This window comes from Nomascus leucogenys, chromosome 22a (assembly GCF_006542625.1).
Source record: "Nomascus leucogenys isolate Asia chromosome 22a, Asia_NLE_v1, whole genome shotgun sequence".
Classification (NCBI taxonomy): domain Eukaryota; kingdom Metazoa; phylum Chordata; class Mammalia; order Primates; family Hylobatidae; genus Nomascus; species Nomascus leucogenys.
Genome location: NC_044402.1, coordinates 13,006,031 through 13,031,545, shown reverse-complemented (window position 1 = coordinate 13,031,545; position 25,515 = coordinate 13,006,031). Strand labels below are relative to the sequence as shown.

Sequence of the window (25,515 nt, the reverse complement as noted above, 5' to 3'; positions counted from 1 at the left end):
ATGAATAAATCACATTGTGTTTCTCTATTCAGCCTCTGATGGACATCTGGGTTGTTTCCACCTTTTGGCTCTTATGAACAATATTGCTATGAACAGTCATGTACATGTTTATGTGTAGACACATGTTTTCACCTCTCTTAAGGACATACTTAGGAGTGGAATTGCTGGGTCATATGTTCAATTTGATGTTTAACTTTTTGAGGAACAGCCAGACTCTTTCCCAAGGTGGTTGCACCATTTTACATCCCACAGGGGAGGCTGGACTTTCCATGGACACTCAGATGTGGATTCTTTTCTTCTTCTCTCTACCTTCTGGTAGGCTGATGTGGGGAAATCCAGGAAAGATGGGGGAGGAGGATGTGAAGAGAGAGCAGTAGGGCAGAGAGGCCTGGGGGTCCTGTCACCAGAGTCCTGGACTCAGTCCTGTCTGGTCCCCACTTGCCATGTGACCTTGAGCAAGTCACCTCCACTCTCTAGGCCTCAGTTTCCTTATCTCTAAAATGAAGATGTTGAACTAAGTGGGTCTCAACCTGGGTGATCTGGCTCCCTGGGTACACTGGGCAATGTCTGGAGAATTCTGGGTTATTACAGTGGAGCAGGAGATGCTGCCATCATCTAACGGGTAGGTGTCATGGACGCTGCTAAACCTCAAATGCACAAGATGGCCCCCGATAACCAAGAATGACTTGGTCCCCAACTATCAACAGTGCCAAGGTTCAGAAACCTTGCATCAGATTAAGATGGCCCTATAGAAACTTCTGAGGAACTGCCAAACTGTTTTTCAAAATGGCTACACCATCTTATAATCCTCCTGGCAACACATATGAGGGTTCTGATTTCCCCACATCCTCGCCAACACACCTATGTTATAGCCAGCCTAACAGGTCCGTCAATGGCTTTTCAAGTCTTTTCTATTTAATATTAACAATGTCTGGAATTGTTTCCAGAATGCCAGTGTCCTAAAAAAAAAAAAAAAAAGATTAGTCATTTTCTTACCTGGTGCCTATAATTATACCAGCCATTTGAACCCGCCACGATCACCACCCAGTGCTTGCCTCCATCTTCAGGATCATCTATAGGAACAGCACCAATGCCCAGAGCCACACTGAGGAATACAGCAACTTTCCAAACCATTCTGCACCTTGGAGTTCAACTGCAGAAACCTGAGAAGGGAAACACAGAGTCAAGTACAAAGCAACAAGAACAGATAAACATGGGCTGGGTGCGGTGGCTCACGCCTCTAATTCTAGCACTTTGGGAGGCCGAGGAGCGTGGATCAAGAGGTCAGGAGTTTGAGACCAGCTTGGCCAACATGGCAAGACCCCGTCTCTACTAAAAATACAAAACTTAGCTGGGCGTGGTAGCACGTGCCTGTAATCCCAGCTACTCGGGAGGCTGAGGAAGGCGAATCACTTGAACCCGGGAGACAGAGACTGCAGTGAGCTAGACCGTGCAACCATACTCCAGTCTGGGTGACAGAGTGAGGCTCTGTCTCCAAAAAAAGAACAGATAAACATTGTCAGCCCGTAAGAAAATATCATAGTAAATGGGTCAAAAAGATAAGGCCATTTAACCACCAGACAGAGTATGCTGAAGATAACAGAGAGGGGTTTCTATTTTTAGCTCTATTGCTCCAGTCTGTGCGTGGAGAAGGGGCTGTCCATACCTCCTGATCCTCACTACAAGTCCAAGTCATGCATATAAAATAAAAGAATATCTAGAAAGGGCTCTGGGCACATTTTAAAGTTTTTGACATAACTCAAAATACAGCAGATAAAATTCATCAACAAAATTCACTATTGGAAACATATCTACCACATACTATGAAGTATTTGTAAGAAAAGAATATACATGTAAAATAAACTGTGCAGACTGGGTGCAGTGGCTCACGCCTGTAATCCTAGCACTTCGGGAGGCCGAGGCAGGTGTATTACCTGAGGTCAGGAGTTCAAGACCAGACTGGCCAACAAGGTAAAACCCTGGCTCTACTAATACAAAATTAGCTGGGCGTGGTGGCACATACCTGTAGTCTCAGCTACTTGGGAGGCTGAGGCAGAATTGCCTGAACCCGGGAGGTGGAGGTTGCAGTGAGCCAAGATCAGGCCACTGCACTCCAGCCTAGGTGACAGAGTGAGACTCTGTCTCAAAACTAAAAATAAGAATAAAAAAAGCTATGTAAGAAAAAATAAATTTTAAAAATAAACTACACAGAAAAATATGGAAGACAGACAAAATTTTAACAGTAGTTATTGGTGGGTGGTTGGCAGGATCAAGGGTGATTTTCTTCCTCATTTTTGTCTCCTTCTAATACAATTAATGTGTATTACTTAAAGTTTCTAAAAATTCAGTACAGGTTTAATAAAAACATTGATGGGCAATTTAAGTTTATAAGGTGAACTATCTGGATGAGCTATAGTCAAACATCAATTCATGTTGTCTTTGCATCACACTCACAGAGCATGGACATACACTCTGTACAACATGCAGGGCAAACATTTTCATCCTTGTTCTACAGAAAGGACAGGTTGAGGTCTGAGAGCAATGACCTGCCTAACAGCCATGGACTGTCAGCGTTGCCCAGAGCTGGGACCATGCCTTCTGAACGGCTGGTCCGGCACTCTTTCTGCTGTATGGCTCTGCATCTCAAGACTTTATTATTACTGAGGCCGGGCATGGAGGCTTACGCCTGCAATCCCAGCACATAGGAAAGCGGAGGCAGACGGACCACTTGAGGTCAGGAGTCTGAGATCACCCTGGCCAACATAGCGAAACCCTGGCCAACATGGCGAAACCCTGTCTCTACTAAAAATACGAAAATTAGCCAGGCGTGATGGCAGGAGCCTATAATCCCAGCTACTCAGGAGGCTAAAGCAGGAGAATCGATCGAATCCGGGAGGTGAAGGATGCAGTGAGCCTGCATCACAGCACTACACTCCAGTCTGGGCAACAGAGCAAGACTCCATCTCAAAAAAGAAAAAAAAAAAACTTTATTATTATTGAAGTACATGCTCTCTTTTATACGTCAATTCCAAAACCTTAAATACATTGTTAAAGTATAAACGGAAAACAGCACCAAGCCTGTGTCTCCGCGATAAGAAAAATACACAGTCACTGAGATGTGGGGACTCAGAGCGGGAGATATGTGAGGCTGACTTCTGTCCCAATGTCACAAGCAGGTCTGGTGGTGCTCATTCATTCCTTCACTCGCCACTCAGCCAGAGTCTCCGCAACACCTTCTTCATTCATTCTTCACTCGCCACTCAGCCAGAGTCTCCGCAACACCTTCTTCATTCTTCTCCCAGCCAGAGTCTCCGCAACACCTTCTTCATTCATTCTTCACTCGCCACTCAGCCAGAGTCTCCGCAACACCTTCTTTGCCAGACAAGGTGCTGGGTGCTGGGAACTCAACAGGGACAGAACAAAGCCTGTGTCTTCATGGAGGACGCACCCAGATGAAGGCTGATCCATCTCTAAGCTGAAGAAACCATCCTCAATGTTCTGAGTCTAGCCCTCAACGCGATGGATTTTCTCCAGTAACTAAATAGGAAGTCCTGAGTCTCCTGAAAAGTGTCTTAGGCCAGTAATTCTCCCACTTGAATATGCACCTAGGTCACCTGGGGATCTAGGAGGCAGATTCTGATTCAGTAGGCCTGGGGCAGGGCCTGAGACTGCATTTCTTTTTTTTTTTTTTTTTTTTGAGACGGAGTCTTGCTCTGTGGCTCAGGCTGGAGTGCACTGGGGCAATCTCAGCTCACTGCAACCTCTGCCTCCCAAGTTCAAGCGATTCTCCTGCCTCAGCCTCCCGAGTAGCTGAGATTACAGGCACCCGCCACCATGCCTGGCTAATTTTTGTATTTTTAGTAGAGACAGGGTTTCGCCATGTTGCCCAGGCTGGTCTCAAACACCTGACTTTAGGTGATGTGCCCATCTTGGCCTCCCAAAGTGCTGGGATTACAGGTGTGAGTCACCGTGTCCGGCCATGAGACTGCATTTCTAACGAGTGTCAGGTGACACTATGCTGCTAGCCTCAGATTACTTTTGATGTGGCAGAACTGCATGAAATCCCCCAGGCTCTTGTCCACCTGTCCTCAACCCAGCATCCTGGTCAACAGACTACACTGCTCCATCCTCAAGGACTGTCTCCTAACAAGAACTTAATTCTTAATCTGAAAGCCTGAATTGGTGCTAAATTTAGGTTTCTTTAGCTCCACCGCAAGGTCAATGGACGGGCAACTGGTAACTACAGTAAGATGCCCCCAGATTTGTTTTTTTCAGGTTTTTTTTTTTTTTCTTGGAGTACGGGCTAGTATGGAACATAACAGATAGGTCAGCAGAGTACTGAGGACCCCCAGTGCTAGAACCACGGGTCTGTTAATGTGCACCTGAGGAGGCTCCCCACAAGTCCACTCGACCTGACAAGAGCTCACTGTGGGGCTGTGTTTCCAGAAAGGGGTTCTGATCCAGACCTCAACAGAGGGTTCTTGGACCTCATGCAAGAAAGAATTTGGGGCAAGTCCACAGAATAATGTGCAAGCAAGCTTATTCAGCAAGTGAAACAATGAAAGACCACGTTACTCTATGGACAGAACAGGGTGTTCCCAAAAGCAAAAGGACCGTGTCCACCTTAGGTGCAATGCTTGTTTAGACATAAAACAAAAAGCAAAACAAAGTCACAGGGAGATGTGCCTGCTACCAGCGCTTGTGACAGAGGATCGTTAATCTTTGTAGAACTGCTGTCTTTCACAAGAATCTATGTTACTATCTTTAAGGTGAAATTTATGGCCAGGTGCAGTGGCTCACACCTGTAATCCCAGTACTTTGGGAGGCCGAGGCAGGCAGATCACTTGAGGTCAGGAGTTCAAGACCGGCGTGGGCAACATGATGAAACCCCATCTCTACTAAAAATACAAAATTTAGCTGGGCATGGTGGCGCATGCCTGTAATCCCAGCTAACTCAGGAGGCTGAGGCATGAGAATCACTTGAACCCGGGAGGCAGAAGCTGCAGTGAGCCAAGATTGCGCCACTGCACTCCAGCGTGGGTGACAGAGCGAGACCCTGTCTTAAATAAATAAATAAATAAATAAATAAATACATAAAGTGAACTTATTATTTAAAAATGCTTTTGTTCTTAAGATATTGGGACATCAGGACCTTTCCTGGGTCTGTTTGGTAAACATTAACCTGTTCCCTTAAATGTAAACATCCTGTGACTAAGAATACCTAACCTCCAGGGACTGCAGCCCAGCAGTCTCAGCCAAATTTTACCCAGCCCTTGTTCAACATAGAGTCAGTCTGGTTCAAGCACCCCTGGCAGCTCGAAGGTAAGGAACCAATACAAGATACAATTATACAAACTTGTGAAGAAGCAACAGTGAGGACAGGCGAGAGAGAGTCAAAGAGCAAAAATATCCATGTCCCCCAAGCTCTTCAGTGACCCCACAAGAGAGGTGTTGACAGTCACTACCAAGGTGTTCCAACCAACGGCTCTCACCTACTCGGAGCTCACCCAGCAGCCTCCCTGGAAAGCCTTCCCCTAGGGTAGGAGTAGGCTAACTTTCTCTGCAAAGGATGAGAAAGTAAATATTTTTGGCTTTGCAGGCCAGGCCATCTCTCTCACAACTATTCAACTCCGCCACTGTATCTTGAAAGCGGCCATGTCACCAAGTACTTGCATTTTTCTAAGAGATGGTTGAATTATTTTTGTCACTCCTCTTCTTTTATCGTTCCTCTGGTTCCCCGCTTCCTACTTAGCCCTTGAGAAACACAAATAGAGCCTTTTACCCGCCCCTCCTTCACCAGACACTTCCTACAGGGCAAGTTCATCTAACTCCTCAAGAGTCAAGAGTTGATTTACAGCAGCATGATTTATAGTCCTTTGGGTATATACCCAGTAATGGGATGGCTGGGTCAAACGGTATTTCTAGTTCTAGATCCCTGAGGAATCGCCACACTGACTTCCACAATGGTTGAACTAGTTTACAGTCCCACCAACAGTGTAAAAGTGTTCCTATTTCTCCACATCCTCTCCAGCACCTGTTGTTTCCTGTTTTTTTAATGATGGCCATTCTAACTGGTGTGAGACACATGCACACGTATGTTTATTGCGGCACTATTCACAATAGCAAAGAGTTGGAACCAACCCAAATGTCCAACAACGATAGACTGGATTAAGAAAATGTGGCACATATACACCATGGAATACTATGCAGCCATAAAAAAATGACGAGTTCGTGTCCTTTGTAGGGACATGGATGAAACTGGAAAACATCATTCTCAGTAAACTATCGCAAGGACAAAAAACCAAACACCGCATGTTCTCACTCATAGGTGGGAATTGAACAATGAGAACTAATGGACACAGGAAGGGGAACATCACATTCCAGGGACTGTTGTGGGGTGGGGGGAGGGGGGAGGGACAGCATTAGGAGATATACCTAATGCTAAATGACGAGTTAATGGGTGCAGGAAATCAACATGGCACATGGATACATATGTAACAAACCTGCACATTGTGCACATGTACCCTAAAACCTAAAGTATAATAAAAAAAAAATAAAAAAAAAAATAAAAAAAAAAAAAGAGTTGATTTACAGACAAAGCAGCCCAATACAGAACTCTCACCCGCCAGGAGGTTGCCTTGAGAGATACTAGTCAAAAAGCAAGCCTGCTACTCCCTCCCACCTGGGGAGTTTTTGGCCCAGTCCTGCCCACAAAGATGCCAGCAGTCACCAGCTCAACCGACAGACAGCACAGTAGATAAGACACCAAGCTAACATGTGGACACCCCACCTTGCTTGCTTCCTTCCCTGCCTTTTAAAAGTGCCCACTTTCTGCTCCAAAAGCAAAGCAGTACATCAAAAGGTGGGATGCCTGTGCTTCTTCCCCTAGGCAACTTGGAAATAAATCACTTTCTTTGTACCAGATCTTGCTCTTGTTAAGTGGAGTCTGGAAGTGATGAATTACTAACCCATGAGCCAGTTACAGCCGGAGACAATATATAAACAAATGAACATGGTTATGTTCCAATAAAACTTTATCTATAAAATAGGTGGTTTGTTTGGCCCATAGGTCATAAGTTGCTGACCCCATTGAACGGAGTGAGAAGATGCCCCCAGACCACATGGCAGGCACAGCCTGGCTGTTACTGTCATCTTTCATCAGCAATAAATGGGTTCCCTAGTTTGCACACCTGTTTATTCTGAGTTTCGTTCATATGACATAGTCTCAAAGAGGCTCATTCCTCTGGGGACAATGGTGTGTGACTTTTACCCCCTCATGTTTAGGGGAAAAATGAATAAATAAAACACCAGAAACAAATGGTTGACCTGACTGTGAACAACAGAACGGACACCACCAACTTATCCACCTAAATTAGCAAACATGCAGCAGGCACCAAAAAAGCACCACTTGGTTATTTTTACAAAATCGAGTTAATCCTTCATTCTTCTAATCCTCTGTGCCCTACTGATACAGAAAATGACATTTTCCTTTTTTTTTTTTTTTTTTTTTTTTGAGACGAAGTCTCCCTCTCGCCCAGGCTGGAGTGCAGTGGTGCTATTTTGGCTCACTGCAAGCTCCGCCTTCCGTGTTCACGCCATTCTCCTGCCTCAGCCTCCCGAGTAGCTGGGACTACAGGCACCCGCCACCATGCCCGGCTAATTTTTTGTATTTTTATTAGAGATGGGGTTTCACCATGTTAGCCAGGATGGTCTCGATCTCCTGACCTCGTGATCCATCCGTCTCGGCCTCCCAAAGTGCTGGGATTACAGGCGTGAGCCACCGCGCCCGGCCAAAAAAAATGACATTTTCACAGTCTCTACTTGGTGATGGTCCTGCTCCATCATTCTTTTTTCTTATAAACACAGAGTCGTGATTCCCAGACTACAACGCTGTATTAAAAGCCTCACGTTATGTTGCCAAAAAGAAAATGCTACTTTAAAAAACCACATGCATGGCAGGGCACAGTGGCTCATGCCTGTAATCCCAGCACTTTGGGAGGCCGAGGTGGGCAGATCATGAGGTCAAGAGATCGAGACCATCCTGGCCAACATGGTGAAACCCTGTCTCTACTAATAATACAAAAATTAGCTGGGCGTGGTGGTGCGCACCTGTAGTCCCAGCTACTCTGGAGGCAGAGGCAGGAGAATCGCTTGGACCTGGGAGGCAGAGGTTGCAGTGAGCCAAGATCACGCCACTACACTCCAGCCTGGTGACAGAGCAAAACTCTGTCTCAAAAAAAAAAAAAAAAAAAAAAACCACATACACTAACACTATTTTGGGAAACATAAAAATAGAAAGGCCTGGGGTGAAGAGAGACACAAAAGTAAAATAATCATTCCATTACCATTGGCAATGAACATGCCTCAAAGCAGCTACCTTACATGCTAATTTCCTATGGGCATTTATTGTATGATTTTTGACAAAGTCAAGACATCAAAACAAAGTCACCAATAATCTGGCAGCATCCCTATGATTCCTGGTTTATCAAAGTGAAAAACTGATGAAAAAGTGAATGATGCCGGCTAAACCACTCGCTCTTTGTGACTCTGCTGTTTTTGGCTGTGGCTCTCCAGGGTCCCCATTACACAGGCCTCATCTCACAGAGGCATCATCATCATCATCTACCTCCTCTCCTTTAACTTCCCCTCCTCCTATCTACTCTCTCCTACATCCACCCCCACCCCGAATCCATCCAACAAACGTGGACTGAGCACCTGCTAGCTGCTCACAGGCCCTGAACACTGAACCAAACAGACAAAACTCTTCATGGAGGTGGCATTCCAGAGAGAAGAGACGGACCATTTAAACACATAGGTTGTCAGATAGGGATGACAGTGATGGACAAAAATAAGGCAGGAGAGGGAGGGAGTCCCAGTAGGAGTGGGAGGTGTCATTTGTAAAAGGGGAAGAAACTATGGAGGTGAGGGCATCAGCCCATACATTAGAGCAAACCACTGGAAGCAACGTAAACGTCTAGCTGGATCAATTACAGTACAGCCTTATGGTGGGATACTGTGAAGCCTTTAAAAAGAACCTAAGGCAGATCGTAATGCGCCAAGGCTGGAAAGATCTCCCAGAGGTGCTGTTGGGGCACGTGTGTTGTCTGCTAACCACGTGCAGGGAGAACACAACACAGACAGTCGTTGCTCTAGCCAGGGGAGATCAGAGAGAAAGACTCCTAGCCGGACGCAGTGGCTCATGCCTGCAATCCCAGCACTTTGGAAGGCCGAGTTGGGAGGATCACCTGAGGTCGGGAGTTCAAGACCAGCCTGACCAATATGGAGAAACCCCCGTCTCTACTAAAAATACAAAATTAGCCAGGCATGGTTGTACATGCCTGTAATCCCAGCTACTCAGGAGGCTGAGGCATGAGAATCACTTGAACCCAGGAGGCAGAGGTTGCAGTGAGGCGAGATTGCGCCATTGCACTCCAGCCTGGGCAACAAGAGTGAAACTCCGTCTCAAAAAAAAAAAAAAGAAAGAAAGAAAGACTCCCAGAGACTGGGATGTGTTGCGGAGTGGCACAGAGGTGGGGAGTGGCACATTTGTGGGTATCTACTGTGGACCACACAACGTGCAAGACACTTTATTCACACCATCCTCACAACAGTTCCGTGTAAGCAAGGATCCCCACTCCCTTCAGACAGGTGAGGAAACTGAGGCTCAGAAAGGTAGAGAAACTTGGTGGTCAGTGGCACTGCTGGGACCACACAGATCTGACGGCAAAGACTGTGCTTGTTCCACTATATCACCTGCTTGTCACACAAAGAAAGAGTTGCTTATGTGAAAGTCTGGGAGGCCCCGGAACCACAGGCACTGCACCCTGCACCCCAGGGCCCGAGCACAGAGCAGGCCCTCACAGTTTCCTCCGGCAGTAGGACACCCACGGTGCTCCTTCGTGCCCTACTATTTTAAGGCACTAGTGGGCTTGCTGCATAAACAGCTCTTGTCTTAGAAGAGCCTATCAATGGAGCATCTGAGCTACACAAAGTCAAAGTCAATGAACAAGCCTTTACAGACTTCACCAGCCTCCAATGACAAGTCCTCTGCTGTTCCCACTCGGCCTTCGTCCCTGCTTAGGTTACAGGGCTATACCAGGTCAGTAATTCACTTAAGAGACTTCGCTTGGGGCCGGGTGCAGTGGCTCATGCCTGTAATCCCAGCATTTTGGGAGGCTGAGGTGGGTGGATCACTTGACACCAGGAGTTCGAGACCAGCCTGGACAACATGGTGAAACCCCATCTCTACTAAAAATATGAAAATTAGCCAAGCATGGTGGCACACGCCTGTAATCCCAGCTACTCGGGAGGCTGAGGCAGGAGAATTGCTTGAACCCGGGAGGCAGAGGTTGCAGTGAGCCGAGATTGTGCCACTGCACTCCAGCCTGGGCAACAGAGTGAGACCCTGTCAAGAAAAAAAAAAAAAAAAAAAAGACTTCACTTGGCTTCAAGAAATGTACCATCAAGTCAGGTTTAATCCACTTGAGAAGTTTGGAATGCAGTGCCCATTCCAGATAAATTATCACCAACAATGCAAGTAATAAGGTCAAGTTCACAGGGCCATCTAAGTAGCAGAGTCAAGTTCACATCCAGGTCTGATACCAAAGCCTACACCTTAACCGCCATCAGGAGTGACCCCTCAGTGCCAGCTACTGGCTCTGGGTTAGACACAGAAAACCATCAAAGCCAAGCAAAGCAGCTAGTTAGACAATGAAATCTGTAAAGAGCCTTCCAAACCTAAAGGTTTTGATCCTACTCTCTGCTTTCTAGGGGTTTAGAATAAAATCATCCTGAAGGCCAGGCACGGTGGCTCACACTGTAATCTTAGCATTTCGGAAGGCCGAGGCGGGCAGATCATTTGAGGTCAGGAGTTTGAAATCAGCCTGGCCAACATGGTGAAACCCCGTCTCTACTAAAAATACAAAAATTACCTGGGCATGGTAGTGGGCGCCTGTAATGCCAGCTACTCGGGAGGCTGAGGCAGGAGAATGGCTTGAACCCGGGAGGCAAAGGTTGCAGTGAGCTGAGATCGTGCCACTGCACTCCAGCCTGGGCAATAGAGTGAGACTCCGTCTAATAAAAAGAATAAAATCATCCTGCAAGGTTTTTCGGCTGACAACATGCAGAAGAAATAAGGACAGGTGACAAGAACTGTCTCCTTGACCAAACTTTAGTCAGGTTCCACTGAGCCCTCTTCTCCACAAGGCCTTGGTCTGCCAGATCCAGTTTTAGCAAGAATCCAGAAGAGAATGTCTCACCCTCTATCTAATGAATTTCCTCTTAGTAATATTCTATTGATGGGGTTCAGGACCCACTACCTCAAAAAATGGCACCTTAGTATACTGAATATTTTAAGGAATTCCACTAACCCCCCCCCCACCTTGCCCATGGGCTACAAATCCCCAGCTGACCTTGCCGTCCTAGAGCTGAGCTCCATTCCATACTGAAGTCTCTCTCTCCTATTGCAGTAGCTAAAAGAAAATGTCTTGCTGTTTTTTGTTTCATTTTGCTTTTTTTTTTTTTTTGGGGGGAGGGGGACAGAGTCTTGCTCTGTCGCCCAGAATGGAGTGCAGTGGAGTGATCTCAGCTCACTGCAACCTCCACCTCCAAGGCTCAAGCAATTCTCATGCGTCAGCCTCCAGAGTAGCTGAGATTACAGGCATACACCACCATGCCAGCTAATTTTTGTATTTTTAGGTTTCGCCATGTTGGCCAGGCTGGTCTCGAGTTCCTGGCCTCAAGTGACACGCCTGCTGCCTTAGCCTCCCAAACTGCTGGGATTACAGGTGTGAGCCACTGCACCCAGCCTGTCTTGCTGTTTTTAAAAAGTACCCATGCGTGGCACACTGGCATATGCCTGCAGTCCCAGCTACTTAGGAGGCTGAGGTAGAAGGATTGCTAGAGCCTGGAAGTTTGGGACCTACGTGGGCAACACAGTGAGACCCTGTGTCAAACAGAAAAAATTTTAAACAGCATTGGATACAGGCTGGGTGTGGTGGCTCGTGCCTGTAATCTCAACACTTTGGGAGGCCAAGGCAGGAGGATCACTCAAACCCAGTAGTTCCAGACCAGCCTGAGCAACACAGGGAAACTCTGTCTCTGCAAATACAGCCAGCATGATGGTGCACACCTGTGGTCCCAGCTACTCAGGGGGCTGAGTGGGGAGGATCACTTGAGCCCGGGAAGTCAAGGCTATAGTAAACCATCCAGCCTAGGTGAGAGAGTGAGACCTCTGTCCTCTTGTCTCAAAAAAAAAAAAAAAAAAAAAAAAAGGCATCTGATGCAATTTTTCTTTAACAAAAGACATAGCTACTAACTCAGGGGAGACCCTTCCTCTCTCTCGGCCTTCATGGTCCATCTGTGAAATGAGATGGTAGAGTTTAATAAAGGGTCATTCAGTCCTTTAAATCCTTTGATTTTATGGTTAAAGAACGGGATTAAAACAAAATCCAGGGCCGGGCAAGGTGGCTCACACCTGTAATCCTAGCACTTTGGGAGGCTGAGGTGGGTGGATCATGAGGTCGGGAGATTGAGACCATCCTGGCTAACACAGTGAAACCCTGTCTCTACTAAAAATACAAAAAAAATTAGCCAGGCGTGGTGGCGGGCACCTATAGTCCCACCTACTCGGGAGGCTGAGGCAGGAGAATGGCATGAACCTGGGAGGTGGAGCTTGCAGTGAGCCAAGATCTCGACACTGCACTCCAGCCTGGGCAACAAAGCAAGACTCCGTCTCAAAAAAAAAAAAAAAAAAAAAAGAATCCAGGCCGGGCGTGGTGGCTTGCACCTGTAATTCCAACACTTTGGGAGGCCAAGGTGGGTGGATCACTTGAAGCCAGGAGTTCAAGACCAGCCTGGCCAACATGCGAAACCCCGTCTCTACTAAAAATACAAAAATTAGCCAGGCACAGTAGTATGCACCTGTAATCCCAGCTACTCGGGAGGCTGAGACATGAGAACTGCTTGAGTCCTGGAGGCAGAGGTTGCAGTGAGCCGAGATCAAACCATAGCACTCTTAAGCTGGGCAGCAGAGGGAGACTCTGTCTCAAAAAAAAAAAAATTATCATTATCATCATCATCATCCAACTAGATCTTAACTCAGATGAAAAATCTAGGCCAGAAGCAGTGGCTCATGCCTGTAATCCCAGCACTTGGAAAGGCCGAGGTGGGCGGATCACAAGGTCAAGAGATCAATACCATCCTGGCCAACATGGTGAAACCCCGTCTCTACTAAAAATACAAAAATCAGCTGGGTGTAGTGGCATGTGCCTGTAGTCCCATCTACTCGGGAGGCTGAGGAAGGAGAATCGCTTGAACCCGGGAGGCAGAGGTTGCAGTGAGCCGAGATCACGCCACTGCACTCCAGCCTAGTGACAGGGTAAGCTCTTCAAAAAGAAAAAAAAAGAGAAAAAGAAAAATCTATTTTACTCAGGTTAGTTTATTGTTGTTTTTTCCTACAGAGAAAATGTGATTCATTGGCAAACTAGCTTCTAGATTAGAGCACACTCCTCACAGTCACCTAATTCTAATTCATAGGAGTTATTTTATAATTCTGCATACTATGGGTAACAGCAATGCAAATAATTCTAGTCTAGACAGGCAAATGCATGTTACCAAATGTAGGTTCATTTGACTTCCTTCTCCCTCTGTAGAGAGGCCAGTTTTGTTTTTCATTTGCAAATTCAATTCAGTATTTCTAATCTACAAATTGGCTGTACTTTGCAGTCTCCAACACCTCATTAATGAATTAAGTAAAATCCTTAACACATGTTCAGTTTTACATTTTACAGAGTAATGATTTTATCTTTTTTTTAGGAAATTATCTTTTAGTTTTTTTTTTTTTTTTTTTTTGAGATGGAGTTTCACTCTTGTTGCCCAGGCTGGAGTGCAACAGCACAATCTCGGCTCACCACAACCTCCGCCTCCCTGGTTCAAGCAATTCTCCTGCCTCAGCCTCCCGAATAGCTGGCATTACAGGCATGCACCACCACGCCCGGCTAATTTTTTGTATTTTTAGTAGAGACGGGGTTTCTCCATGTTGAGGCTGGTCTCGAACTCCTGACCTCAGGTGATCCGCCCGCCTCAGCCTCCCAAAGTGCTGGGATTACAGGCGTGAGCCACTGCACCTGGCCTATCTTTTAGTATTATGGAAAATATAAGCAAGTAACATGTATTTCAAAAGAAGCAGTCAAAAAATGTTTTTAATCTATTAATGGTTAGAACATAGGTTTCTAGGAAAGGAAATTTGGGTCAATGGTGGGCACAGTGTCTCCTGCCTGTAATCCCAGTACTCTGGGAGGCCAAAGCCAGAGGATCACTTGGGCCCAGGAGTTTGAGACTGGCCTGGGCAAGATAGTGAGATCCAGTCTCTACAAAAAATAAAATAATATAAAAATCCAAAAACGTTGCTCAACAGTTAATAACTTCTCCACATTTTAATTTTTAATGCTTATTTGGAATTTGAATTTTCTTTCACCCAAATTACTATTTTTGAAACCTGGGTCCACTGCAGTTTGCAGCCTTTTCCCAAAATGACTGAGCCTAACTTTTATAGCTACATGTTAACGCAAGTTAAATTTTTACTTAACTTTTACTTCAAGAAATTGAAGGGTGGACATTAACCTATAAAAATGTACAAAGAATAACATAAAACACCAGTTACCTATCATCCAGACCATTCTCCGTTATTTTATAAACCCACTCATCTTTTTTCCACATTACGGACGATATTGTTCCTTCGTCCCATCCCATCCTCCCCACACTGCAAAGTAATCACTATCCTAAATTAGCATTTCTTTCCAATCGATTTACTATAAAAAGATATATACCTACTCTACAAGCATTCCCCTAGTAATGGACATTTAGGCTGTTTCCAATTTTTTAAACCATTATAAACAGTGTTGCCACAAACAACCCTAATATCCTTCCCCTTGTATACAAATGTCTCTGGCTGCTTAGTATTTTCTAGAAGTGGAACCACTGATCTTAAGATATATCCAATCTTCTAGTGGCTATACTGTTCAAAGATACACTTGCAACCAGTAGTGAATGAGAATCTCATTTTCTTTTTTTTTTTTTTTTTTTTTTTTTGAGACGGCATGTCGCTCTCTGGCGAGGCTGGAGTGCAGTGGCGCCATCTCGGCTCACTGCAACCTCCAGCTCCCTGGTTCAAGCGATTCTACTGCCTCAGCCTCCCGAGTAGCTGGGATTACAGGCACGTGCCACCATGCCCAGCTAATTGCTGTATTTTTTAGTAGATACGGGGTTTCACCATGTTGGCCAGGATGGTCTTGATCTCCTGACCTCGTGATCCACCGCCTCGGCCTCCCAAAGTGCTGGGATTACAGGCGTGAGCCACCGCGCCCAGCGAGAATCTCATTTTCTTCAAACGCTTATCATCTCTTGATAGTGTCAAACTTTGCAATTCCTAATCTGATGAATATACAATGATCTAATTACGGTTTCAATGTGCATTTCCTGGATTACAAGAAAATTTGAGTCTTATCATATGATTATTTAACCATTCAGATTTCAATACCCTCAGTACATGTGACAACTTCCCCCTGATAAACTGGGATTCCAATTATGGTCTGCAAAGCAACTTGTGCAGTTAAAAAAAAAATATGCTGGACATTTCTTCAAAAGATAGTCATCGGCTGGAAAACTCAAGAGACAGAGTTTACTTCTACATATTTCTTACTGACTAATGCTGGGTATGGTGTATTCTACCTCCTTAGAGCTATCAAATCTCTTCTCCTCCCCTCCCATTGCAACTGTCTTTAAAACCCTTGTAATTCTCCTGGGGATTACTGCAATGGCCTCCCTATCCTTAGTGTGGCCTCTCTCCAACACTTTTCCACACTACAGAGTATCTGAGATACATATCTACAGTAAATGTGGCTTCCTGGACATTCAGGATAAACTCCAAATCTTTCACAGCAGCACAGGAAGCCCTGGAAGATGTACCTCTCTATTCTCACACTCATAAAATCCCACCACCGGCCGGGCGCGGTGGCTCACGCCTGTAATCTCAGCACTTTGGGAGGCCGAGGCAGGTGGATCATGAGGTCAGCAGATCGAGACCATCCTGGCTAACACGGTGAAACCCTGTCTCTACTAAAAATACAACAAATTAGCCGGGCGTGGTGGTGGGCGCCTGTAGTCCTAGCTACTCGGGAGGCCGAGGCAGGAGAATGGCGTGAACCTGGGAGGCAGAGTTTGCAGTGAGCCGAGATAGCGCCACTGCACTCCAGCCTGGGTGACAGAGCGAGACTCCGTCTCAAAAAAAAAAAAAAAAAAAAAAAATCTACCACCCACATGAAATCCCTTTACTGCACCAGACTCCAAGACTCCAGTGCAAAAGCATTGCTCTTTCTCTGCCTTCATCATGCTGTTTTCCAGATGAAACACTCTTCTCTTCCTTCATCTCACTAGGTCCTGCCCAGCCCTCAAACTCCAAGGCGAGACGTGGTGACTCATGCCTGTAATCCCAGCACTTTGGGAGGCTGAAGCGGGCGGATTACTTGTCAGGAGTTCGAGACCAGCCTGGCCAACATGGTGAAACCTCGTCTCTACTAAAAACACAAAAATTAGCCGGGCACGGTGGCAGATGCCTGTAATCCCAGAACTTGGGAGGCTGAGACAGGAGAATCGCTTGAACCGGAAAGGTGGAGGTTGCAGTGAGCCGAGATCGCACCACTGCACTCCAGCCTGGGCGACGGAGCGAGACTCCGTCTCAAAAACAAAACCAAAAAAACAAACTCCACTGGAGCCTCCCCACCTCTGCGAAGTCTCAACCTCTCCCACAAGTTAGGGTTAGATGCTGCCCCTGTACACACCTGTATACTCGTCCTTTAACACTGGAACTGTTCACTAGAGATTGTCTCTCCCCTTTATGAAACAATCTCTGCTCAAAAAGCTTAGTAAGGCTCGAAAATGTTTTCTATGCAAGTCCCAGAGTAAAGAAAGCTGGGCTACTCCATTCACCTCATACCACAGGGCTAGTCAACTACCCTGGGCACTCCTTTTCATCTATAAAACAAAGCACGCGACACAAAGTTTCTTCTTCCAGCCCCCAGATACTATAATGCTTGGCATAGAACACTCCACGTAGGTATAACCTCAAATCAAATAGGGACGGGAAAAGAAACCAGTTAACTTTCACTTCCAAGATTGATGCGGGTGGTCCTGAAACTCTCACCAGCTCAAACCTCCCAGAACCAGAGCTTCCCTGTTCTCTAAATAGATGTCTTTATAAGCCTGGGTATTTTTGTTGTCGTCGTTAATAGCCCTTTCCCACGGGTGCAATCCTCCACATTAAAAGCATCAAAAGTCTAAACTGTTCCTAGGTCGTAAAGGCTGGAACCAAGCCCCAGTCCCTGTTGGGGCCCTTGGCTGCGGGATCTCAGCAAATCCCGTCTCCTCCCGCGCCTTAGTTTCCCCCTCCAGAGCACTGCGCCCTTCCAGCCACAACACGCGTGAGAAACGAGAAACCTCCACCCCCAGCCCCACCAAGCAGGTTTCCCTTCCCTCGGGATTCACTGTTTCCCGAAATTCCCCCTCGCACGGTGAGAAACTGATTACTCATAAAGGGACGGGAAAAATGAAAATCCCAGCCCTGAGATCGAGAGCCTCAGAGAGCAGACGGGAGGCCCTGGCCTCGGGCGCGGGGACTGAACCCGCTTCCGTGCTGGGGCTCGAGGTTACCTGTCGCAGGCGACCGTGGTGGCAGTGGTGGCGGCGGCGGCGGTGAGTGACCGCGGCGGTGAGTGACCGCGGTGGTGGCGCCGGCGGGACCGTGAGAACTCGCGGCGGCGCGCAGCCTCACACCAAACACCCACGACGTCTGCACTGCTGTGATTGCTGCGGGCGCCGCCGCTCCTCGCTTAAGGGCCACTGTGCCGCGGTGACTGGTGGAGCTATGGGGCGTGGCATCTGCCAAAACCAATGGGAGGAGAGGACGAGGCCGGCGAGCCAAAGGGACTACAAATCCCAGTGTGCACGGGCAGGGGCTTCTGGACTGGGCGCGGGGGTGGAGGGGCAGTAGTTGCGCACTGAAGTGAGGTGGGGAATCCGAGCTACTTGAGGTCTCGGGGCGCAGTGATTCCAAAAGCATCTACCGAAAGATCATACCAGTTCTTGGAGCAAACCTGTCTGCACATTGGAGCCACTTAGGAAAGCCTCAAAAATACTGATGCCCCTGTGAAAATAAAATTGAAAAGCTGTTGGAACACCCCCACCACCGAAAAAACACTTTAAGCCTTGAAGTGACTGTAATGTCAGTCACGTGTGCTTACAACTTCTATTCCCACATTATATTCTCGCTTTCTTTTATTGAACGATGTCTAGGGAGAATTAAACGACGTCAGGGACAAAAGCTCCTGCCTTGTTAAGTAATGAACCTTGTTATAGATTATAACTTCTTCCCTCTGTTATCCTGTTTTGCTTAGACTAGAGACATAAAACCCATCTTTATTACACCCTGTGTAAAAAATGTTCAATGTTCCCGTCCCAAGAAGAAACCAATAACCAATCAAATTGCTGTACCTGTGTGCCAACCTTGTAGGAATACTGTTATCCTGCTCAAAACTCCTATCCCTACCTATATAAATGAAACCTTAACTTCCCTGTTTTAGAATGCTAAATCCATTCTTTCGGAGTTGGTGTTTCTGAGTGGTCCATCCTCAGACTTTACTCTTAAATAAACTCTATTTTAGGTTGACACCTCCACCTTACTCCCAGGAATTGTGATTTTGTTGGTTTGCATGTGGTCTGGGTTTTGGAATCTTTAGAAAGTCTCAGGTGATTTGGACCCGTTTAGTCCCCATAATAACCCTTTAAGAGAGAAAGACAGTTATTGTCACCCAAGCTTTACAGATAGGGCAACCGAGGGAGGTTAAGTCAGGGAGGTTAAGTTAATTTTGCAAAGGTCACATATGTCTTCAGTGTCAGAGCCAGAACTATGACCTAAGCAGTATGGTTCCAGAATCCCAACCTCTTACTTCCTACACAATGCTACTTCTCAAATGTTTGGTGTTGTTGCCTCCCAAGGAACTTGAGAGAAAAACAAACTACGATCCATTCGAGTGCCATGTAGTGAGGCTCAGTCAATTGGGTTAAATGGAATTAATGTGGTGGAGTATGTGCACTCCTGCTCAAGGACATTCCAGCACAAGAGTTCAAGCTACCTTCATGGGTTGTCTAATGTGGTCTTCTATAATCTTTTTTAATAGTAAGTCATAGATCAGCACACTGCTGTCACCTATTTTTGTAAATAAAAGCTTGTAAGAACACAGCCACACCCATTGATTTAGGTATTATAGAGAGGCGAAGCCAGCTGGGCGTCTGGGTCGGGTGGGGACTTGGAGAACTTTTCTGTCTAGCTAAAGGATTGTAAACACACCAATCAGTGCTCTGTGTCTAGCTAAAGGTTTGTAAATGCACCAATCAGCACTCTGTAAAAACGCACCAACCAGCGCTGTGTCTGGCTAAAGATTTGGAAATGCACCAATCAGCAGTCTGTAAAACCGGACCAATCAGTACTCTGTAAAATGGACCAATCAGCACTCTGTAAAATGGACCAATCAACAGGATGTGGGCGGGGCCAAATAAGGGAATAAAAGCTGGCCACCTGAGACAGCAGCGGCAACCTGTTGGTGTCTGCTTTTGTGCTGTGGAGTCGTTGTTCTTTTGCTCTTTGCAGTGAATCTTGCTGCTGCTCACTCTTTGGGTCTGCACTATCTTTATGAGCTGCAGTACTCACTGTGAAGGTCTGCAGCTTCAGTCCTGAAGCCAGCAAGACCACAAGCCCACCGGGAGGAACAAACAACTCTGGACCCTCCACCTTAAAGAGCTGTAACACTCACCGCGAAGGTCTGCGGCTTCACTCCTGAAGTCAGCGAGACCACGAACCCACCAGCAGGAAGAAACTCAGGACACATCTGAACATCTGAAGGAACAAACTCCGGACACACCATCTTTAAGAATTGTAACACTCGCGGGTGCAGTGGCTCATGCCTATGATCCCAGCACTTTGGGAGGCCAAGATGGGCGGATCATGAGGTCAGGAGATCAAGACCATCCTGGCTAACACGGTGAAACCCCGTCTCTACTAAAAATACAAAAAAAATTAGTCAGGCGTAGTGGTGGCCGTCTGTAGTCCCAGCTACGGGTGAGGGTGAGGCAGGAGAATGGAGTGAATCTGGGAGGTGGAGCTCGCAGTGAGCGGAGATGGCGCCACTGCACTCCAGTCTGGGTGACAGAGCAAGATTCAGTTTTCTTTTTTTTTTTTTTTTTTTTGAGAGGAACACTCACCGTGAGGGTCTGCAGCTTCATTCTTAGAAGTCAGCGAGACCAAGAACCCACCAGAAGGAACCAAATCCGGACACCTTGTCTCTGGCTATTTTTACAGGTAAGACAGAGTTGAATATTAATAGCTATGTGAGAAGACTTGTGGCCCACAAAGCTGAAAATGTCTGCTGTCTGACTCTTCACACAAGGGAAGTTGCCAAACCCTGGGTTAAGTACATGGTCCAGCATCATAGCTTCGAAGTGACCTTGGGCTTCAAGCCCAGGTCTGCCCAAGTCCTTTGCCAACTCTCATGAGTGCTATGCTTTCGCAATCTTCTGCAATGGGGAGCATCAGGAGTTCATTCATCTGTTTATTCCACAACACATTTAGTAGGTGCACCTTATATGCCAGGTGCAGCTCAGCATTGAGATAAAAAGGAGTTTGTTCCTTCCCCTCAGGAATTCACTGTCTAGGAAGTGAGGCAGAGTGTGTCCTTAACCACTCCCTAATTGAGAATAAATCGTGGCCTTTGCCTGATTAAGGCTTTAACGGTTGAAATGGGATAAAAATAATAGCCTGCAGCTGGGTGCAGTGGCTAATTCCTGTAATCCCATCACTTTGGGAGGCCAAGACAGGAGGATTGCTTGAGGCCAGGAATTCAAGACCAGCCTGGGCAATATAGTGAGACCTTGTCTCTATCAAAAATTTAAAAAATCAGCTGCATGTGGTGGTGCACACCTGTGGTCCCAACTAATTGGGAGGCTGAGGACAGGAACATTACTTGAGCCTGGGAGCTAGAGGCTACAGTGAGCTATGATTGTACTACTGCACTCCAGCCTGGGCAACGGTGAGACCATGTCTCTAAATAAAAACAGTGGCCTGATGCCTGGCATATTTAAGCAAACACAGGACAAGAGATAACCCTCTTGGTCTCCCTCAACAGCAGTGTGGGCTGAGAGCTCAAAGTCTGAAAAAGACAGGGTGGCTGCAAGTTGTGAGCTAATGGGAGGGGTTACTGGAGGTTGCCACGGTGATGATGCAGGCTAGCCCCAAAAGAGGCTTAGGCCAGCAGCAAGGAGGAGGCTGAGAGAGGCCTGGAGTAGGGGTCGGGTGCATATGTTGAGCTCTGCCATCAAGGTACCTGGATTCAAATCCCAGCTCTACCACTTATAAGCTGTGTGAGCTGAGCAAGTTACTTAGTTTCTCAGCGCCTGGTTTTTCCCAAGTGTAAAATGGAAAAAACAGTACCTACTTCATAAGGTCTGTCTGTGGATTAAATTTGTTCGCACAGTACTTAGACCAAGTCAGTGCCCCATACTCATTAGCTACTCCCTGGGTTCAGAGGATCCCTTTGGCTGTTGGGTTGTAACTTGAGAATTCCAGTGAGGAAAACAAGGCAGGAATCTGTGGCCTTGGGAAGTACCCGTGCTTCTGTTTCTGCTCATGGGATGACAGTACTGTGTAGAAAGTGCTGAGCCCACAGGAAACACCAGGAGCAGAGGTGGGCACTGAAACAGCCCTGGGTGGCAGGAAGGGGTAGGTGGCAGGAAGGTGGCAGGCTCCCTGTGTTTAGATAGGCATGAGGACCTCTCCATCAAATGCCCCCACCAGAATTCTCACAAGAAAACTCATGTCTGGGACTTTTGCTACCATACCACGCAACCAGAGGTTAGTGAGACTGGTGCCAGGTATGAATAAGTGACATCATGAGAATGTGGCAGATAACTGATCAACAGAGATGATAGCACCAAGGAGTAATTTCAGAATAAGAATCTTTTTAAAAATCTAATAATGAGGCTGGGCGAGGTGGCTCATGCCTGTAATCTCAGCACTTTGGGAGGCCGAGGTGGGCAGATCACCTGAGGTCAGGAGTTCAAGACCAGCCTGACCAACATGGTGAAATCCCATCTCTACTAAAAATACAAAAAATTAGCCAGGCGTGGTGGCATGTGCCTGTAATCCCAGCTACTAGGGAGGCTGAGGCAGGAGAATTGCTTGAACCCAGGAGACAGAGGTTGCAATGAGCTGAATCATGCCACTGCACTCTAGCCTGTCTCAAAAAAGAAAAATCTGATGGGAGATTGAGTGAGAGGTTAAGATTACAAAGCAACAACAATTGGAGAATGTGAAATGTATTGGTTAGGTTTAGAGAAGAGTTTCTCTACCTAATATGGTTTGGATCTGTGTCCCCACCAAATCTCATGTTGAATTGTAATCCCCAAGGTTGGAGGTAGGGCCTGGTGGGAGGTGACTGAATCATGGGGATGGTTTCTCATGAATGGTTTAGCACCGTCTTCCTTGGTACTGTCCTGGAGATAGTAAGTTCTCCAGAGGTCAGATCATTTAAAAGTGCATGGCACCTCCCTGCTTTCTCTCTTCCTCCTGCGTCAGCCATGTGAAGTGCTGGTTCCCCCTTTGCCTTCCGCCATGATTGGAAGCTTCCTGAGGAATCCCCAGAAGCAGAAGTCAATGTGTTTCCTGTACAGCTTGCAGAACCGTAAGCCAATTAAACTTCTTTTCTTTATAAATTACCCAGTCTCAGGTATTTCTTTATGGCAGTGTGAGAACTAATACACTACCTCAGCACTATGGACATTTGGGAGTGGGTAATTCTTTGTTTTTGTTTTTGTGGGTTTCTGTTTGGTTTGGTTTTGGTTTGGTTTTGGGGGGTGTTGATTCTTTGTTGTTGGGGGAGCTGTCCTATGCATTGCAGAGTGTTTAGTAGCATCCCTGGCCTCTCTGCCCACCTGATGATACTTGCATCCCTCCTCCGAGTTGTTAGAACCAAAAGTGTCTTCAGACAGTCCCAAAAATACCCTGGAGGTGGGCAAAATGTGCACCACACCCCCCATGTTGAGAACCACTGGTTTATAGAGGGAGTTAACATATTCATTCATTCATTTTGCTTGATGTAATGATTAAAGGTGAGGGCTCTGGGCTGGGCGCGGTGGCTCATGCCTGTAATCCCAGCACATTGGAAGGCTGAGGTGGGCAGATCACTTGAGCTCAGGATCAAGACCAGCCTGGGCAATATGGTGAAACCCCATCTTTACTAAAAATACAAAAAACTAGCTGGGTGTGGTGGTGTGCACCTGTGGTCCCATCTACTCAAGAGGCTGAGGCAGGAGAATTGCTTGAGCCCAGGAGGCGGAGGTTGCAATAAGCTGAGATCACACCACTGCACTCCAGCCTGGGCAACACAGCAAGTCTTTGCCTCCAAAAAGTAAAATAAAATTTAAAAAATAAAGATGTGGGCTCTGGATCCAGATTGCCTGGGTTTATATTCCAGCTCTGGCAATTACTGACTGTGTTACCTTGGACAATTATTATACCTGTCTATGCTTCAGGTTCTTCATTTATAAAATAGGAAATGATAGTTACAGTGCTCTATTTCATAGGGTCATTGCAAATATGAAATGAGTTAGTACATGTAAAAAAAAAAAAACCTAAGAACAGGGTCTAACCATGCGTCAGCTACTTACCGAGTGCATAAGTATCAGGCACTCACCTGCTCTCTCAGGGTTGTCACAGTCAATTCTCCCCACCATAGATGGAGTCAAATGTGAATATTTCAATTGAAGTATAAAATATAGGGGAAAAATGCCCAAACTATCAATGCATGGTTCAATAAATAAAGCTTCAGAAAATGAAACACCCGGATAATCAACACTCAGAAAATTGAGCCTAGGAGCACTCCAGAAGTTTCCCTTGGACGTCCTTCAGGGGATTTTTTTTTTTTCTTACTTCTCCTGTGTATTTAATTATGCTGTTTCCTCTGGTCCCCAGCTCCCTTTTTAAAAAAATTCTGACCAAGCACTATTTATTCTTTATTAAAAATTTTCTTTTTAAAATTGTTAATTGTAGTAAATGCATATATAACATAAAATATGTAATTTTAATGATTTTTAAGTGTGTAGTTCAGTGGCATTAATTAAATCCACATTGTTGTGCAACCATCACCACTGTTTCTAAAAGTTTTCATCATAATTCCAGCTCATTCATTCCATCCTTTCTAAAATAAGATCCTGCCCAGTTAATATCACTTGATTTCTGCTTAGCCCCATGACCTCATTTACTGCCACCTCACTTGCTCCACTCCAGCCCCGATGGCCTTCTTGTCTTTGCATTTGCAGTTTCCAGTTCCCAGTTCCTAGAATGCCTTTCCCCTTCCAGCTGCACAGCTGGCTTCTACCCAAATGGCACATCCCTCTTAGAGAGGCTGTCCTGAGCCGTGGATCTAAAACAGCTACAAACCTCCATCACGCTTCAGCCTTCAACCTTGCTTTACTACCTGACTATGTACACTTGTTTGTTTATTTCCTGGCTCACCACTAAAATTTAAACTGTTTAAAAGCAGGGGCCCAGCCTATCTTATTTATTTTTATACCCCCAATGCTCAAAATAATACCTGTCATATAGTCAGTGCTCAATGAATATATGTCAACTCAATTCCATGCTATGATGAATGGAAGGGAAGTGTGCTGTGCTCCTCTGTACAGAAGAGACACCGTTTCTTCCTCGTTGTTTTTTAAGGATTTCCAGTCAATCAATACACATTAATTTAACTCCGTGGTAGGCAGTATTCTTAAGTGTGGCCCCAATAACACTCATCTATGCATAATCTCCTCCCCTTTGAGAATGGGTGAAACCTCAGAATATGATGACATCTCACTCTGGTGATTATGTCATGTTTTGGCAAAAGAGAGATTATCTGGGCAGGCAGGCCTACTCTTATCACATGAGCTCCTTAAAGCTGAGAGTTTTCTCTTGCTGGTAGTAGAGAGGTTCATTGGTGGTTTGAAGTTACAGGGGTCACGGGCATACTGGCAGCCCTAAGGAGCTAAGAGAGCCCCTGACTGACAGCCAGCAAGGAAATGGGGCCCTCAGCTTTACAATGGCAGGGAATGGAATTCAGCCAACAACCTGAAGGAGCCTGGAAGTGGATTCTTCCCCAGAGCCTCCAGAGAAGAGCCCAGAATGGTGTCAAAGAAATCATTATTCAATGACACTTGTTAAAACATGGTAAAGAAGACTTTATTCAGGACCCTCGAGATATAGAGACTGCTGCAATGGGGTTTTGCAGTAGGAAAGAAAGAGATTGGACTCAACTCCAAATACAGCAAGTAGGACTCTACAGCTGTCCTTAGTCTGTTTGCTGCTGCTATGACAGAATACCTGGCCAGGTATGGTGGCTCATGCCTGTAATCCCAGCACTTTGGGAGGCC

At 46.2% G+C, this 25,515-nt stretch overlaps 1 protein-coding gene across 3 annotated transcripts in view; it reads right to left on the bottom strand.

The window, feature by feature from the left end:
* Positions 1 to 17,936, bottom strand: part of LGMN (legumain) — a 48,360-nt gene extending 30,424 nt beyond the window's left edge. For 2 of the 3 annotated variants that reach the window (XM_030803906.1, XM_030803905.1), the window contains exons 1-2: positions 17,707 to 17,936; positions 997 to 1,163 (exon numbers count right to left, since the gene is read on the bottom strand). In XM_030803906.1, coding sequence (XP_030659766.1) covers positions 997 to 1,134 — 138 coding nt within the window. In that variant the 5' untranslated portion in view covers positions 1,135 to 1,163; positions 17,707 to 17,936. The remainder of the gene's footprint in view (positions 1 to 996; positions 1,164 to 17,706) is intronic. The other variant, XM_030803907.1, reaches the window with a different exon arrangement.
* Between the last annotated feature and the right edge of the window lie 7,579 nt (positions 17,937 to 25,515).